The sequence below is a fragment of the Nothoprocta perdicaria genome, unplaced genomic scaffold, assembly GCF_003342845.1.
Source record: "Nothoprocta perdicaria isolate Ctin4 unplaced genomic scaffold, notPer1 scaffold_277, whole genome shotgun sequence".
NCBI lineage: Eukaryota > Metazoa > Chordata > Aves > Tinamiformes > Tinamidae > Nothoprocta > Nothoprocta perdicaria.
The window spans coordinates 98,118-117,155 of NW_020455507.1; the positions used below are offsets into that span (position 1 = coordinate 98,118).

A 19,038-nucleotide genomic window follows, 5' to 3' on the forward strand; every position below is an offset into this window, starting at 1 on the left:
AGTTGCAGATAATGCAGGTTAAAAATTGTGTGCAAACAAAAAGAGGCCAGAGGAGAAAAAGGTTGATGAAGTGCAACTAATAAAATTATGGAGTTACTTGGTTATGTGCAGACCTTGATCACTCCATTCCGTTTGCATGCATTCATTTACAGGTGACAGGGCAAAATTGCCTTCCAAGTAATTACTTGCAAGTAATGCTCAAGGGAGGCAGCAAAATTAACTATTTTATTGCCATGGGGTGCAGAACACCTTTCAGATGTGCAGAAACAAACAGAAAGACATTAGAGAATTGGATAAGTTGAGGGATATGTGCCTGATGGCAAGACAGGAGTTACATGGACAGACCAGTTGCCTGAATTTACTGTTTCTCAGGCTTTGCCTTCTCATGTAGGGATGTTGCTTCTTGCCACTTTGAACCAAGTCTGTGCTGCATTTCAAATAAAACCCTGAAGCAGTGGAAAAAACAGTCTCTTTTTTTTTTTACAGTAGAAGACTTAAAAATATTGTTTTTATATCTGAAAGCAACATGCACATCTTTTGCTTTGTTGGGGAGTATATAGAGTTTGCTTAAAACTGTAAACAGGAAACTCTCAACAAGCAGAATCTGAACAGTTTTCCAGTTGCATTGCCCGGAGTTTGTGCTTACCTGTTCCCTGCTAAGATCTGAGTCAGTGCATCAGCCTTTCTCTGTTTGGGACATTAATTAAATCCTTCTTTTCAACACAGTTCCTTATTTTCTCAAAGCTGAAAGAAATTTAAGATTTTAATGTCTGTCCCACTGGAACTTACAACTTGGTTCTATAAATCTCATTTGCTTCGGAAACAAAGCTGAGAATTCACAGGCAGGTGGATTTTTTTTTTTTTTAAATCAATCTTTTAGATGAATATAACAGTGTATAATAGTATATAACAGGAATTACTCTGCTTGGAAGGAGCATTGACTCATTCCTCCAGTGAAGTCTGAAGTCTGATTTAGAAGTCTGACAGTGGCCATTGCCAAATCTATTACAGGAGGATGCAGCACTTCTGAAAGGGGCATCTCTATGAGAGACTGCACTGATATTTATTGAAAGCTTAAGCCTTGAGGTGTGAATTTTTATTTATTTATTTATTTTTTTGCAAATGTCTATTTAACTGTAGGTGATACTGTGCTAAATGATGTCCATTTTTCACCTGAAATCTTGCTGTTAGTTGCATTTTTAATCCATGAAATTATTCAACTCACTATATTTTAGAAAATATCCTGTCTTCTATTTATTGCCTTTCCATTTTACTGCTCATTAGCTTTTTCTGAAAGGTAAACGAGATCACTCAGTATATTGCCTCTTCAGTGCTTATCAACCTGGATACTTCTGAACTCTATCAGCATTAGCAACCATTGACCATAAAACAGTAGCTTTTGGACATGGAGACATGAGGACATGAAGAACTATATTTAGAAGCTGACTATATCAAAATTTATACTTCTGAGCTGGCTCCTTTTTTTTTTTTTTTTTTAATTTCCATTTCACTTTTATCAGTTTTCAGTTTTATCAGTTTTTTTTTATCAGTTTCACTTTTAGCAGTTTTTCTGCACTGCTTTCTTTCATGGATACTGTCACAATATATCGATAGTACCTTAAAGTCTTTCAAGAAAAAGAGTAATGGAGCATGTTAGAAATATTTTGCACATAATTTCCTAGCAGGTGATCAGGGTATCTTTCCATATAGGTAGGAATTGACTTATTTAGCAGGAAGGGCTTTTTTTATTTTATCTTTTTCCTGAGCAAAATACTTTCCAGGATATATTTACTCACTGAATGGGAAATATATTGTTTTATATATATATGTGTGTGTGTGTGTGTATGTATCTGTATATGTAGGTCACTGTTGAGTTCTCTAAAATGCTCTGTATGATTATCTTTCAGAGATGATGTGAGCTGATGTATTAGTGAAGACTCATATCCTGTACGGAATACTTGTGGTTATGTCTGAAGGACGATCTCGTGCGTGTTCTGAGTGTACCAGGTAAATCCTGATGATAAAGCTTCATGGGAGGTTAAACGATCTCTTAAGGAATATGTAGTCAAGAGAGGATTTTTTATTCCACATTTATTTCTGTAAAAAAGAGCCAGACTCTTGACCTAAATTTGCATTTTTGTGTTATACTGGAAAACCTGACCTGTCTACAGTGCGAAGGCCTCTGTAGAATCAGTGAAGCTGCAGCCTGTCAGTGGGAGTTAACCAGTTTCCATAAATTGCTGTAAGAACTTTCCTTAACATTTCTGATGCTTGAGAGGAGGAGAAAATACTGATTTCTTTTCAGGTAGATAGTTTTTCAGCCTTTTGTATGTGTGTGTGTCTGTGAGAGGCAAGAAGTGCGTATGGTTCTGACCTTTAAATTACTGTGATTGCCTTTCACTAGTGGTTATGGTACAAGAGGTTTGTTTAGTAGCTGTGGTGGATAAACTGTTACCTTGACATATTACTAGTTCCCATTTTGGCTTGTAAGTGAGATCATATCTGTCAATTGACCCAATTTAATACTTGTTTACAGGTTGTCCTCATGAGTGCTCCAGTGGAGAATGTCCATGATCTTCTTCGCCTGTGTGGTGCGGGTGAGGGATGGGCTTCCCCTCTCAGCCTCCACCGATTTTCATTTCAACCGGGACTTTCTAGAATGCAGAAAGAGATTAAAGGCATTATCATCAGTTTTGGCACGGTATCCAAGTCGAGGCACAGCAAAAGGACGTGACCTTAGCATACAGTAAGTCCAGAGTTTGTCTGTTTGTTTACCTTAATCTTGAAAACGGTTGGCCTGGCGATTAATTGTGTTTTAAAGGTAAGTATCTTCCATAATGTCCAGCTCCACTATGGAATCCCATTGTGCATGTTTAGATTTTAAATTCTCAGCAGTATTTGGAAACCTTGTGTCTTAGCACTGCAGCCACCCAGTCCACTTTCTGAACACGAGCAGAGTTCATGTCCCTACAAGCTCAGTCTTAAGGAGGCTTGAAACATACTGACTTTCTGGAGAAAAGCTTAATTTTCTGCTTTTATGTATTGGAAAGGGATCTGCTGATTTTGATTTTAGGAAATGAAGATTTTATTCAGGAAGAGAATTTATCATTTACTGTTTACTTTAACTGTTAAAATGAGTTTTGGCTTGTGACTACATTTTTGGTTAGCAAAGGGAAGTTGCAGTGATTAACTGCAGCTAAAACTTTTTTAGGAAGAAGTGAAGATTTAGGAAGGAAGATGTATGAACTTACACTGGATGAATCTGAAAAACAAAGATTAGCATTTCAATTGACTTTCCTTCAAAGTGAACTTCTGACCTTTAATACTCATATATCCTGCTGCTTTTAATTTTCCGTAGTCTCTCCAGAAGTAGCTATGCATCTGACTGTGAAATGACAAGAGTGCAAACAGATACGTGGTGTAAAGGCTATAAATTTTTGACAGCTTGAGGAGGGTAGCGTTACACCATTATGGTGTTCAGTCTCAGCTGCGAGCCAGGAGCAGAAAGAATTTAAAGAATGAACTTAGAGTGACAAGGCTGTTGCAGAGCTAATCAAATCATAAATCCTAATCTCATAGTGCATTGAGATTAGTGTATAGCTGTGTGGTACAGATAGAAACAGAAAGTATTTATGTATGAGAGGGATGAAATGTATAAATAGTAGAACAGAGGAAGAATACAGAGAAGGAGCAATTATTCAACTTTAAAACTTAGATTTTATGCTGAATATTATAGCTGGATGACTACAAAATGAGGAAAGTGATAATTACAAATTCCTAGTTATGGTGGGGATTGTTGAAATTTTTCTCTTTATGCATTAAGTGCTGACATTTGAACCATGTGCCCTGACTCACATTTTGCTTAGTGAAGTCTAGAGAGTGATTTCAGTTATGCTGGACTAGACACCTGCATTTGGTCAGATGAATTCCCCCAGTGAGTTTCCACTATAAGGTTTTGGAGCATCTGAAAATGGGAACTTATGCATAAATATAACAGTGTTGGAGGAACCCTCTCCCGGGGTAGAACTTTTTTAATGCTCTCTCTGATACAAAATGATACTAATTTGTAAAAGATGTTTGAGCAGTAATAGTGTTAAAATATCTTGATCTGTGCAAGGTAACCATCTTTTACTGTTAATATGAAGTCATATTCAAAAGTGCAATGAGCTGCAGCTGGAGGGATCATGACTGCTTTCTTTTTTATTTTTGTTTGTTGAAAGCCACCATTCTTTCCCTCTAATCTTCCTCTTCATGATGTTTTCTGGCCTTTTTTTTCCTCATTAGCACGATTTAAAGGTGATCTGGAAAGATAATATCTGTGATTTTAATTATATAACACTTTATTAAAACCTAGGTTGTGATCTTTAATATACTAAGGCCTGTTGAACAAGAGTGATAGATACACAGAGGTGTCACAGGTGTGACAGTGGTGCAAACAAGATATATTTTCCCAGTCTGCTCTTTCAGTCAAAGCAGTTGTTCCATTTGTTTTGACAGCACAGTTTAATTTTCATGTTCTACATGACCCTTTTCCTTTTCTATATTGATGTGATATATACATTCTCTTTGCTCAGCTTTCTTTCCTCCGATGATATTGCCTGCATGGCAATCTGTTCCAGCAATTACTCGACCATCATGGCGTTTTGCTTCCTGGAGGAGCTTCAGTGGGAATTTGCCGCCTCCTATGATACAACAAGCATCAATTTAGCTTCCAGACCGTATGCTTTTCTTGAATTTGGTTAGTAGCTTTGTTCCCTAATAGTAAGAAGTACCTTGTCTGTTACTTTTATGATGTTAAGTAATGCTGCTTGACTAAAGCTGATCATAAAAATGAATTTGTGTATGTGTGTGTAGGAGGAGGGGAAGCTCTTGCAACTGCATTAAACTATTAGATTATTGTTCCTGCAGTTCCTGAGAGCCCCAGTAATAGATGAGCACAGTGCTATTTTGATTAATAAATAAGCACAGAAGAATAAGGCAATCCATGTCTCAAACACTATATAATTTAATTACAAAATATCTGACAGATGGAGACAGATGGGTACAGGAAAAAAGGGAGACAAAATAGATTATTATGGACAACTTCATTTCTGGCGTGACTTGAACTCGTATAATACTTCAAATAATGCCTACTGTTTCTTTTTTTCTTTTTAACTTGATATAAATGGCTTTCTTGCTAAATAGCAGCTGCTGTACTAAACATCTCACCTTTGCAAAACACTGTTCCCTTTAAGTGAGAAACTATTCTGGGAAAAGATAACATATAGTAGTGGGTTAGCACACTTCTATCCAGATTTCTGGAGCAGAGTTAAGCTCCAGGGTAAAAGACTGAGAAATCCACGTGGAAAGTATCGTACAGTCATGTGGTATTTTAAGTGAATTGCTTGCAGGTCACGTTTTAGATGAAATGTAACCTTATGCTGAAATCCAAATTATTCCTTTCCCAACTTGATTGGGAATTTACAGCTGCTTTTAATGTCATACTGCTCCCCTCAAAGGAAATAAAGTACAAAATCTTGCTTTTTAGTATGATAGTATGTTTTATTACTGAGTCTGCCACATGTTGCTGCATCATTTTTGTGTGTTTGGCTGGATCTAAGATGATCTTGCATGCAAGACCTTGGCCTTCTGCCTGGGAGTTGCATTTACTACAGTAGGCTGAGTCAAGATAAAAGTCAGGATTTTTCAGTGATGAATGTTTATGACAGTGTATTCTAGCATAACATAAAGTCCTGTGTGCTGTCTAAACTTGTACTCTAAGCTACTATATACATTTGATATCCAGCAGTAGCTCTGGTCAACCTGTGCAGGTCTTTTAGCATGACAGTAACTTAAGGATGGGAATTTTGTTCACATTCTTTATAAAATGAATATTTCTATGTTTTATTTGCCTAAATACTGAAAGTAATTAGCTTGAATTCGCTCATGCCTTTGCACAATGAAATAGGAAATAGCAATATCCTCGTTGAGGTACTACAGCTCAGGACATGCAGGTAATTCTTATCGGACGGATTTGCCACGTGGTCTTAGTGTGGTGGTATCTCCTGTCAAACTATCAGCGAAATTAGTGAAAAGGAGTTTGTCTTTGAATTGTATTTGAAATTTAAGTGTGGGAGACATAGCAGGGAAACCTGCATATAAATCTGTGACATGCAGGTTGGTGGAATCGCTGCCTCTGATGGATTGTTATATGACTCAGATATGGGTTGAATTAATTTAGCTCTGTGCTGGAAGAAAATAATCCTCCTTGACATTGTTAAAATATGATAGGGTATTTCATCAGTCCAACTTCGTGGTAGCTCATGGCCGGAGTACAGAATATTTTGTCATGTGTAGCTTGCCATACAAAAGCCTGTATACAGTCCACTTGCAGGCAAGGTGTTGAGATGAGTCAAGATGTTGAGGTGAGCATCCAGAAGGGAGGAGGTGTGACTTAAAACACCTTGGAAAGGTATTTTGATTCCTCAGTCAGCAGTGAAATTTTGTATCTGAATGAAATGAAAAAAGAAGTGAAGAAAGAAATTTTAATAAGTCAGGATTTGATTCATCATTTGCTTGAAGCTCACAACTTCTGTACAGCTGATTCTTACTGCAGTTCTTACTTTTTCTTCATGTAACGTTTCAGATAATGTTATTCAGAAAGTGAAGTGTCATTTTAACCATGCAAGCGGCTCTCAAACGAAGGCCAACTGGGAGAGGATTCAGGAGGAGCTGAAGTTCCAGCCCCCGGTGCAGCTGAAGCTGGAGGACGCAGAGCTGATGAATGGGATGACTAATGGTGGGCATGCAGAAGTTCATGTGGAGGTTGGTAAGTTACTACTATGCAAAGGTGACAGCACAGACTTCTCAAACACCTAGTTTGTGAAGGACGGAGAAGCACCTAGTAGTAGTGGTTCCTTTTGTACTGAGAAATCTAAGTTATACATATGAAACCTGGGAGAAAAGGCTGTCTTTCTGTCATGGTGAAGAGCAAGCTGATACTTACGTTGAATAAAATTTAACAAGCTCCATGAATTCATTGTGTTTGTTGTAGACTAATGTACAAGATATGTAATTGCAGTCTCAGTGAGTTACTTTATCCACAAGGAAGGAAATGATTACAAGAATATATTTGAGCTAAGGGTAAGAGTTTCCTTCTCAGACTGCCTGCACTTTCTCCTTTTACCCCAGTTATTAAAATGTAATACATTAGGCTGAAATTCTCAAAGATAATATGTTTATCTGTCTAAAAATATGTAGAGACTTAACAAAAGAACTTTCTGTAGCGAATGCTGATATTTTATCTGTTCTCAAAAGATCGATCCTCTCCGTAATTATTATAGAATAACTCATGTTTGACTTGAGTACTCAGTGACGTATTTACTGCATTACAAAGTAAAATGCTTTTAATAATCCTATCAGCAGGATAGTTTAAATGCATCTGGGATACCATGAGCTTGTATATCCTTTTTCTTTCTTTCTTTCTTTCTTTTCTCTTTTTTTTTCTTTTTCTGTCTTTCTTTGGTGGCTTATGAAACACTAAAAAAATTAAGTGCCAGTTGCTCAGTCTTGCTGTTTCTGATGAGTGACCTGGAATCTAATTTGACATAGGTATTTTGGATTGAAATCTACAGGAGCAGCGGAGAGAGGAACAATAAGATAGAAATGACAACATCTTAATGACAAGCCAGTTTTGTGAGTCTTCCTCAGAACCCTTCTTGAAGGTTAAATATTTTTATAGTGTGGTAGGGCTTAGAAATTCTTCCCATCACTGCAAACGGTTTAGGTGCCAAATAAACATTTGCAAGTTACTCTGTGCTTGGTGATGAGAAATACATTTTCACTTCCCCCGCATTCTTAATTGCTTGCTGTTGTTTTCCATCTGGCTTTGTGTCTCCGTCTGTCCTCGGTGGTCTAACCCAAATAGTCTTGCAGATTGTTCTTCTTTATTTTAAGAATCAAGTGTATGATCATCTGTTCCCTTCAGCTGAAGTTAGCTTTCCTGGCTTGCATCTCTAATCATTAACTAGCAGCTGAATTCCACTTTGCTGCTCTCGGTTTGGCAGTGTTTGTTGCTGTATTAATGTGCTATGCAGGACATCTGCTGGGTATCCACCAAAGTGCTCTGGCTACAAGAGAGCGGAATTTATTTGTAGTGAAGATAAATTCGACCTTGATCAAAACAACAGTCAGAATCAAAAACGTACCAAAAAACAGTGACTCCTGTTTTTAGTTGTATGGTCACATCCTCTGGCTCCTTTTTGTTGTAGTGTGAAAGGAGCCTGAAAAGTCAGGGAGTTTTCATCCTTATGGGAATAAATAGGAACACAAGCTATTTTTGTATTCTTTTCTCCTTTTATTCTTTCTTAACTAAAACCAGGCCAATTCTTGCTAAAAAAATATTGTAACATAATATCCTTGGTCAACATGCACCCGACCTCAGCTTTTGCTGCAGAAACTTACACTTGTGTCTTGATGTGAGAATAGCTGAAAAAGCTCTGAAGGAAAGTGCAGTCATTCTTATAAGAAATGTGAAGTGTAAGTAGCTTTTTGTGAACAGAATTGGCTCTGTGAAATGGAAGAACAGCTTTTTGTCTAGTGCTATTTGTCTAGTAAGCGTGCTAGTAAATTATGCAGCATTATGCTCCCCTCGATGAATATTCTTAGCCTTTTGTAGGCACATGGACTACTTCTCAAGGTCCTTTTTAATGTGTATTTAAAAGACCTAATAGTCTCTTCTCACTTTCTTTTTTCGTATGTGTGCCTGTATTTTATTTTAAATGTTTGAGTCTGATTTCGTTTTTCGCTACTGGTGCTGTCTTTATCTGGAGCTTTGGGTATGTGATTCACTGCCAAGTGCACTGAAGAGAGAATGGAGCCTGGCGCAGGCATTAGTGTCAGTCTTCAGCTAAATAGCCACAAGGCTCTGCTCAGAAAGCCTTTTATAGGTGGAATTTTTGTTTTCATCATTGTTTTAGGGTGTTTCAGTGGAATTGCTCTGTGCTTGCCTAAACCTGTAGATGCATTTTTCCAGGGTGCTGAGTAAACTACAGCCCCCAAAATAATATATTCTGCATAGTTGTTTTTTTCACTCTGAAGAGCATGACTTTTCTACCTGACTACTCATATAGTTTTAAAAGCCAAGAGCTGTTTAATTGTGCTAATACAAAATTGCTCTCTACTGGAATAGTTTGTTTCCATATTTAGTATAATACGCTATTTTAGTACATAGTTCTTTTTATAAAAAAGATAATCACATTCACACAAGGGTGGTCATAATTTTGCTCTAGCAATACCCATTATTACTAGATCTTTACTGTTTCAGTTTGTGGATTAAGCCTCAGAAGAAAATAAAAGAAATAAAACTCTACCATTAACAACTTCAGTTTTCACAGGCTGTGAACCTACAGCAACTAGATATTGTAATTTCCTCTGCTTCTGTGACAATAAATAGTTGTATTTGCTGGACAAAATTTGTAACTTATAAATAATTTTCTGTGCTCTGGTCTTCAGTCTGTAGAAACAATATATTGAGACTTGCATTTTTCCTCCCTAGGTGTTGGGAAGTGTTGACGAGTGTAGTTTTGCATGATCCTGTATGGTGAATGACAGTTGTGCTTGACAGCTCCTCCATTGTTTAAAAGAGAAACTGGCGGCTTCTGGAGTAAATCTTAGCAATTTAAGAAGAAACAGTAGTCCTTAGTCAGGAAATTTCTGAGAGAGAGAAGTGCATAGTTGTTGCAACAATATTTAATTTATCACAAATAAACTGGGTACTCCGACCAAGAGCAAACATGTTTGTACAGCTGCTGGGGTGTTGAATTTCACTGTATAGCCAAAAAGCAAAGAAATGACTAGAATCCTTGCATATTTATTTACATAGAAATGTGCTTAACAATAATATACAGTAATGCTACATAATGTGGCATATTGCAAATAAGATTAATATAGTTCCTGTTGCAACAGCCTGGGAGATGGGAGCAGATTTGAATTCATGCCAGATAGATTAATTGCATAGACATATATAAAGATAATTTACATTGCTATATTAACACCAAACATTTTTTACATGCCCATATAAGGAAAGTCTGTGTTTAGGGAGAAGGCAGAAGTGTTTTTCTGTTTTAAACCATGCAGTACTGCAATATTTAGTCTCTTAGGGGAGTTCACTTGTCACTGAAATGAAGCCAGAGAGGAACTCTGCTGTGTTATGTGGCTTATATAGAGCAGTCAGCAGCTGGTCAGGGCAGGAGAGGAGCCAGAAGATGCTGAGAGTTGGAAAGACTCCTTGAGGGCTCCAGTGTTTCATTCTCTCTTCTATTTCGTGAACATTGGCAAAGAAGAGAATTGGGATTTGGTATCTGAACTGCAAATAGCCCTTCGTACTCTCAGGATGATAGTGTTCTGCTTGTGGTGATCCAAGGGCAGAGTATGGCAACGTTTGTACGTGGAGGTAATATTTATCTCTGGAATAACTGGCTCAGAGGAAAAATGGGCAAACTTTTTGGACGAGCAAATATTCTGAATTGCAAACAGCAAATTCCAAAGTTAAATGCCAACTGCAAGCAGTTGCTTTGACCTTGATTAGCTCATCCTGAAAGAAAAGAGTTTTAGAGTTAATATTAGGAGGCCAAGAAGTTGGCCAAGAGCTGCAGCCTCCAGTTTCATGCCGGGGCCCCAGTTTTGAGTAGCATCCCTGTGACAGTGTTTCCCGTGTGCCTGGGCACCATCACTTTGACAGCTACCACAGCAGGAAAGTCCTTGGCACCTGCAGCTCTGTACCACGATCTGGCAGCTGCTTGGTGAGTGCCCCAAATGTCATGTGGAAACTATGCAGGTAAAACCAATTGCTGGGTACAAAAATCAGCTTTCAAACCATCCATGGGGACGTCTCATATGTGCAACTACCAGTTGTGGAAGAGAAGAGGTGCTCTCCTTGTTCTTAATCTGCTTAAGCTGATTTGAGTTGCTGTATGTTAAAAGATTCAAAGTAACAGTTCTGACTTTCACCAGTATCTCATTTTTGTTTGTTTTTAAGCCCCCACTTACAGAATGCAGCGTGTGACTCCCCTGGGGATTCTCTCTCTTGTTCTGAACATCATGTGTGGGGCCTTGAATCTCATTCGAGGTGTTCACCTAGCAGAGTATTCATTTCAGGTAACCCTGTTCACGTGGAAACTAGTAAAAGAGGGGAAAGAAAAGTTATTTTGTTAACTGGATTGTGGGTAGCTATTCTACTTCATAGTTTGCTAGGCTGAACCTATTTCCATGAAAATTATTTAGTTTATCCAGTGAACTTAGATTTTTGACTGTTTGCCTCTATGGAGAGCACATTGCATTTTATTTTGTGGCATGCCTGAAATTTGTACAAATATCTTATTCTGGTGAGGCTATCTGTTTTTAATTCTAGTATTTTGTTGAAGATCTTCATGTGTTTTTATTTTAACAAAAAAAAAACAAACTGTGAAACTTTAAACTGTGAAAATAGCATCCTGGTTGCACAGTGACATGATTTTATTTAGCAATAATTATCGTGAGCAGGGGGTTTACATGACATTTTGTTTAGTGATATTGCTGCTGTATAACACTGTTATTGTCAGTCATCGTAAGCCAGGATGAGAGGTTCTTTACGGAACATATTGTTCTGAAATACCAAGCAGCACTTAATCAAACTGTAGCTGATGCAGTTTCTTGTTTTCCACTCCTTTCCATCCAAACAGGAAGACCATGAAGGACTTGGAAATGTGATTGCTTTTTTCCTACCTTTTATAGCCTGTGTTCTTCAGGTATGTTAACTTTAAACAATACACTTTCTAATTTTTAATGTTATAACATATTTATTTTTGATATATGTTTAATTACCGTAATGAGAATTCTATTAAACTCACACTACTGTATAACATGCATATTAGAAATATGTCATTTTACCATTTGTCCCTAGCTTGCATTTTGTGGGTCAGGAGTTCCTGATTGATTTGGTCTCCATACATTACTCTTCTGCACAACTTATGATTCCTACTATTTATTAGCTCACAAAACCTAAGGTATTGCTGAAAGTAATCTGGAGACAAATGTTTGGGTTCTAAGATGGTTTGGCCCAATATCCAGGCCATGTCCAGTGCTTTTTCTTCTTTTTTTTTACATGCCTCTTATATTTGAAACGATACCAAAAAGATTAATATAAATCAAACCTGCTTGAAGGAAGAGGTGAGGGGAAGTGAATGCATTCTTTGCAAGAATGCACATGGTCTTTTTGTTCAAGATGTGGTCGTGTCTAAACAAATCAGGGTGCAAATAAAAAAGAAATTATGGGTAGTGGAACATTGCACTTGATGGTATTTACATAGTTACTAATTTGGATTTGAGGTTGATGGAAGGTAAAGACAACACATTAGGATTCAGTGTGTTGTATTTCACGTCTATTAAGAGTTAGAATTTTAGCAGTTATAGCTAAAACTTTTTAGAATAAATAGTATTGATAGGCAGCCTTAACAAAAGCCATCTTCAGTAGCATAGGGACCCTTAAAATATTACATGCTATAAACACTTTGCAGTTTGTTAGAACCTCAGGCACTCTTTAAATGAGTAGGAAGCTGCATAATGTTAGATAGCCGTGAGAGAAGGCCACATAATACTTCTGTGCCAGTCTAACGCTTTGTACAAAATAATTTTCAGAGAGTTTGCTTTTCAGCACAGTCCAAAGGTGATTGCACAGAGGTACTAGGGTAGTGGCATGGATGTTGTAAGGGCACAATCTCGCTCTTGAAAATGGTAGTTGCTTCCTCACTGGAACGTGGAGTTGTGTGTGATAAATGTTAGCCCAAAGGTGACGTGTTTCCAGGAGTAGATACATTATCTTTTTTTCATAATAGGGGTGATTTTAGTGTTGGGCTTTTTTGGAATAGCTGTCTGAAAGCTGAAAGACTAAGTGGATACAGAACAGCATCATCATTCAAAATTACTTCTCAGCCTAAAGCAAATGCAGTTCCTGCCTTCTTTGGATTTTTATTTTTTTAGTGGAGCCTTTTTGTGTACAGGTGTGATTGAGAAGAATGTTTGCTGTGCAAGCAGGTACTTTCTGTAATGTCCCTTAAGTGCCTGAAAGAAAAGTCCGTAACCTTTAGCTTGAGGGCAATGTGCTGCTTGCAGAGCCTTCTATTTTTAATCTGTGGTCACAGCTGCTCTACTTTGGCTACTAGCTGTCGAAGAGGAAATAAAGCGATGCCTGCAGTGTGTTAGCTGCTTAGTACTCTTGTCTTTTGCCGTGTGATGCTTGGGGAGCTCTATTTGGAGGCTCCTATTTATCTAGAGTATTTAAAATTTGCAAAGAGGCTGTGGGTTTGTTTTGTTTTGTTATTTTTTCTTTGTTTGCTTTTGGCATCACAGGGTTCTTAGCTTAGACCCAATTAGACATTGTCCTTTTTTTAACTTCATTTTTCTTTCTCCTTCCCTTTTCTCCTCCCCTGTGTTTGAGATGGAGGTAGAAAGTGGTCCTAACGCTGCAGGTTCCTCTAACATCTGATACTGTCTGTTACCTCCTAGTGGCCAGACCACAGAGGCTTGTTTTCAGTATTTTGAGGTTGAAAGAAAATTCCGCAGTTTCAAAGCTGAACAGTAAAGATTTTTAGGCTTTCAGGTAGAGAAGACCTAAGCCCATGCTGTTTAGTCAATACTTTTGCTCACCAATTGCTATTTGCACATGGGATGGACAATTGAGTTTTTCAGCTTTCTTACAGTTCTAGTTTCAGTGAAACTTTAAAACAGAGATAGTAATCTGGACCTCTGGACCTAAAAGCTTGGTTGAAGTCACTCTTCACAAAGTGCAGCTCTGCCATGCTTCTAGAGAAGTTTTTTCTTATTTTTTCCTCCCCCTTTTGATCTGTCACACTCATCTTCACAAAGTGCCTGTGCAGAAACTGTGCTCAAACGTGAGGTGCTTTCTCCGTTATGATCCCTGCTTGTGTCACCAGCACAGTTGGAAGCTGTGACCTTAAGTGATAAAGCAAGAGCTGTTACTGGCTATGTTAAAAAAAAAAGTAACTCCTCTGCCAACACTCTGCAAGAAATTTGTTTTCTCCTGTGCTGGTTGGAGCCCTTCACACATGCTTAGCAAGAAGGGTCCACCTGTTCTTAAATTTAAAAAGGAAAAACAAAAAAGCCTGAGATGCTTGTTAACAGAAAGGATGCTCTTTCTACCAAGTCAAGCTTAGAGAACGAAATCCTTTACTTAAACAAAGAATAAATACAGCAGAAGCATAAAATTGTTTTATGTTTTCTGTGTTTTCCTGCTGAGCCTCTCTCCTGCAAAAATCACATGGGGGTTTTGGAAGCTGGCTCAGCTTTTGGACTCATTTTAATCCAGGCTGAGGCAGGTGGGGAGGATGCCGGCTGTGCTCAGAGTTTCCTTTTGGTTTGTATGCTTAGCCAGTAGGGTCTGGATTGAGGCCACTAATCTGCTATTCTTGGAGGACCAAGAGCAGTTGGAAGGAAGCTCTGAGCTTCTTAGTGATAATGCAGCTGTAGGCACGTCCAGGTGGCACAAAGGTGCCAGCTATTCCAACCTCTGACTCTATATACGCACAGTTTAATGCTAACTCTGTGTCTCTGGTGCTTTTCTAGTGTTACTTGTACCTCTTCTACAGCTCTGCGAGGAAGACAAAGACATTTGTCCTTTTCTTCTCTGTTTGTTTGTGCAACATCTACTTGTACGGACTGCGCAACCTCTGGCAAATAGCCTTTCACGTGGGAGTGGCGTCGCTTTCCTCGCATCAGATACTGACACGGCAGCTTATGGAGAAACAGCCCGATTGCGGCGTATGAAAAGATCTTGGGCTCGCCACGCTCTTTCTACAGCTGTTCTTTTTGTATTAAACTGGCTGAAAATAATTTGGAAGAGTTTGAAAGGTCTGTGGCAATGGTTATGGCGGGTGGGATGTGTGGAAGTGATTTGGAATAAATCTGGACCCTTTAGTAACATCAAATCTACATCGAGGAACGTAGCTGAATCAACATGGCATGTGGTAACCATGCATGGTAGATTTGGTCAGGTGTTGTCAACGAATGGAGGTTCTCATTGCCATAAACAGGCTCTTACTTCTTGACTAATATCATCCACTCAGTATTTTCTCATTTGCCTTGCTGGCTTTGTAACAGTCTGACATGTCAGTGTCTTGCCCTGCCAGTTCTTATGAAAAATACCAAACTGTATAGCAAAGCAAGGAAAGCAAAGCACAGGTAAAATTTTTGCCTGTAGAATTTGTCAAGCATTAAGATTCTTGGTAAATGAAAGTGAAGAAGGAGTTGGCCATAATTAGGCAATTCTGGTTAACCTTTGTGGTGTGGAGGGAAACAAAAAGCCTGTGGCTCCTTTGAAAACCATAAAGGCTCTAAATATCTTCTGGCAAAAGGGCACATCTTTGTAGTTAGGTATGTACTCATTGGCTACTGTAAATAAGCTTGGAGCAGCATAAAACCAACCAAGTGAATGTAAGTGAACTTTCAGCTCAAGTGCCCTTTATTTCTTTGGTTAAGGTCACCCTTATTGTACGGACAATTCTATGTTTGCTTAGTCTGTACAGATAATAAATCTTCCAAGCCTACTTATGACAGCCAGTGACTGCTTCACCTTAATAAATTAATGTGCAGTTGGTGAGTAGAAAACCATTTCCAGTAATGGAGAGCAAGAGCAGGATCTCTTTATTACATCTAAAACCTTTAGCTAATGGTGTTGAAGTCCTTACACTAAGAAGAATTTATGAGAGTGCACTTTTGAACATAGTACTTAGGAGCTCAATTTCTTAACCTCTGCTGCACTGGGTTTTCTTCTGTTTAATGTATGGATGTGGTTATGGGCATTTTAGGATGTGTGTGAATACTTTAGGTTATGTTTAAAGAATGCACAGCAATTTAATGTGGCTGTCCTTGAAGAGTTATGAAGCCTCCAACTGAAAATTTTTAGGGAACTGTAGGTGTATCCCCGCGGAAATATGGTCCTGGATTTTTTTTCCTTTCCATAGGGAACTGTTTTCTGCTCCACAAAATGTCTTTTGCCAAAGATTCATTTTCCTTTCACATAACCTCTACCTCTAGTGGTTGCAAAGAGATTAACGTGATGCAGAACTACCTTCCTGAGTTTGCGGAAATGCATAACAAAAATCCTCTTTTGCATCTTGGTGAGTTGTTTCTACGACTTTAGCTCAATGTTTATGAGTGCCAGGAGACCGTGGTGCTGCATCTCGTAAGGACAGAAGCTCTTCAGCTGAAAGCAGTTTTGTGATGCAGCTGACTGCAGTGGAAGCAGCATGGAACCTGTGGTGACAGAAATTTCCCAGCAGTGAAATGTGGATATTTCCCACCCTATGCTAGCCAGTAGCAATGTAATGAGACTCTTTAAGCTGAGGAATAGTCTACTAGAAGGGATGGAAGAGTATTTCTAGCCAGGCAGTTTAGAAAACGACTAGAACTGTGTGCCATAGAGCGATACTTCTAGTCTACCTCCTTCCATAGAGAACTGTTTGTCACAGACTGTGGCAGAGAACTGGGCTTAAGTAGAGCCAGCCGTAAACCACCATCCTTAGGACACACAGATATGAGGTGTTTGGTAAAAAACAACAAGCTTTGCGTTTTCGTACAGTTCAGTCCGTGTTTTAGTTGAGGTGAGAAAAGGATACTCCCAAAATCTCAGTCTGGAAGCCTCTGCTTTGGTAAGGACATCCATTTGGACCTGGCGTTTGTGGGTTTGATCATCAGCTCTCTGCCATATGAAGGGCGATCTCACCCCACAGGGAAAGGATGAGGAGTTTTGTGCTACAAATGGATAAAACTTAGTGAAAGGAACTTCAATGACCTGTTCCTGCTCCCAGTTTGTACACCATGAGCCTTCTTGAGTCCAAAGCAGCTTTCCTGATTCACGATTGACTTGAATAATTCAAGTCAAGGCCAACAGCACTAACAAACCAGCACTTTAGGCCAGTGAACTCTTCTTTCCGTTCCTCATCCTTGTATTGAGTTGATTGGAAGAAACTGTGTCGTTCCTAATGCTTGTCCTGGCATTTGACTGCTTGCTTTGTTGTGAAACCAATATATCCCCATGCCAGATGTTAATAACAGTTCTGCGATAGGAAAAAAGATGATGGGACAGGGTGTGTAGCTAGTTTTTGTAGTTGACATGTTTAGAATTGATGAAGATTAAATTCAGCTTTTCTTTATTATGTTCCTTTTCCTGTGACTCTTTTGCTGAAACCAAACGAAATCAGTTGGTACAATTCTGCCTTCCATAGGGTAATTTTCTTTATCTTTGTGGATAGAGGATGTGACTGCATCCTTTCTACTAAATGGACCAAACTGTGGTTTATTGTTAGTCTTAATCCCTTTGCAACCTTTTCTTTTTTTCTATAAATTATGTTAAGAAATTTACATTGAATAGTATATACGCACTTTGTAGGATTGGTTGTGATTATGGAACCAGGCAGAGCAAGTACTATATATTTCATTATTATTAATTTTTAGTATTTACAATGGCTTCTCTACCTTTGTGGTATTTATACAGTTAATTTTTTTTTCTTCTGGTAAAACAGCAAGAAGAATAGAATAGTTTACACTGATCTCAGTGCTTTGAGATTTAATAAAGAGAATGACTTGCAGTTTGAGTACATGAAATCTGACTCATAGCGTGGGATGTGCTTGCATTGAATCAAATCCCCAAACAGGAATCCTTCTTTTTTATTTTTTTTTGTGATTTTAAACTATTTAATGTAGTTTGACATGACTCCCCTTAATTCTGTCAGTTTTCAAGATAAATCCCTTGGAAATTCTGTTCTTCATCCAGCAGTACAGCACGAGAAAATTGGCAAGGAATCAATTCCCTTCATTTAAAAATTTGAAGTGCAAAGCCACTTTGGTGGTCATGAAAATGACCATATTCTATGTTAGCTTTTTGTTTCTTCTCCCAAAGACCCATTAAGTTTATGGAAGGTGGGCTGGTACCTTTTTAGATACTTTTGCACTGTATTATTAACAACCTGTGTAAATGTGTATAAAATCATTTGGCATGTGTATGTATATATGTACATATCTAATAAATGGCTTTTTTTTTGTACTAGTTGTCTCCATTTATATTTTGGTGGTAATTAAACCTATGTCTGTGTGTGCTCATGCTGTGGTCCTCTCTGAGATGCTGCATTCACAGATCACTAATCAGCCTGAGTTCCCACTGCTGCTTTCTGTTTGTGGGGATTTAGATGGGATTTATGTACAACCACCTCCATGCTACAGAGTGACTATTACCTCAGTTCAACTGTGTGTATATGAACTTGTTCATCCAAACCGTGGGGCAAAGGAGTGCAGGACACTGCTAGAACTACAAAGGGAGTCTAAGAGTCTTGCTGCTTGTGTTTAGAGAGCATCAGCTAGAGCATCAGCTGTTTTTAGAGAGCATCAGCTTTTCCTGGAAAATATGCACTTGGTAACATATACCAGTCAAAGTAAGATGCAACTCAGTCCTATAGGTCCATTTACAGCTACATGGCAGTAAGTGATGGAGATTTTGCATATTAGTGTTAGATTTTTTTTTTTTTTTTTTTTTAGCCTGGTGTCTTGATGGAACTAAGCCTATTTAACTGTACCACTTCCGTACCAAGAACTTATTAACTCCTTTTTTTCTTTTTTTGAAATGATTAGTGCTAAAAATATTGTGTTAAAAACATTGTGCTAAAAACATTGAAGACATTTCATCAGGCTGTGTAGAAGTGAATGACTAGGTGCAAGAGAAGCTTCATCGCTCATACAGCATCTGTGAATCTCTTTGTGCATTGGATGAAACACTTCATGAGGGTGATGCCGCCTTGAATGCACTGAAACAGGCTGCCCAGGGAGGTTGGGGAGTCTCCTTCTCTGGAGATCTTCCAAACCCACCTGGATGCCACCCTGTGCCTCATGCTCTGGGTGTCCCTGCTGGAGAAGGGGGGTTGGACTAGATGATCCTTGGAGGTCCCTTCCAACCACAACCGTTCTGTGATTCTATGAATGACTATATGAGGAGCATAGTTTAGATCAAGAACT

The 19,038-nt window shown here is 38.4% G+C and overlaps 1 protein-coding gene across 2 annotated transcripts; it reads left to right on the forward strand.

Moving 5' to 3' along the window:
* Positions 1 to 1,913: 1,913 nt before the first annotated feature.
* SEC22C (SEC22 homolog C, vesicle trafficking protein) lies at positions 1,914 to 17,422 on the forward strand. Of its 2 annotated transcripts, none has more exons than XM_026041054.1 (7): positions 1,914 to 2,007; positions 2,537 to 2,746; positions 4,575 to 4,738; positions 6,626 to 6,808; positions 11,018 to 11,136; positions 11,700 to 11,765; positions 14,622 to 17,422. In XM_026041054.1, the coding sequence occupies exons 2-7, from the start codon at positions 2,565 to 2,567 to the stop codon at positions 15,078 to 15,080; spliced, it is 1,173 nt and encodes a 390-aa protein (XP_025896839.1). In that variant the 5' UTR covers positions 1,914 to 2,007; positions 2,537 to 2,564; the 3' UTR covers positions 15,081 to 17,422. The 2 variants fall into 2 exon arrangements, with proteins under 2 accessions (XP_025896839.1, XP_025896840.1); XM_026041055.1 differs by having other exon boundaries at positions 14,599 to 14,829.
* The last annotated feature ends 1,616 nt before the right edge of the window (positions 17,423 to 19,038 follow it).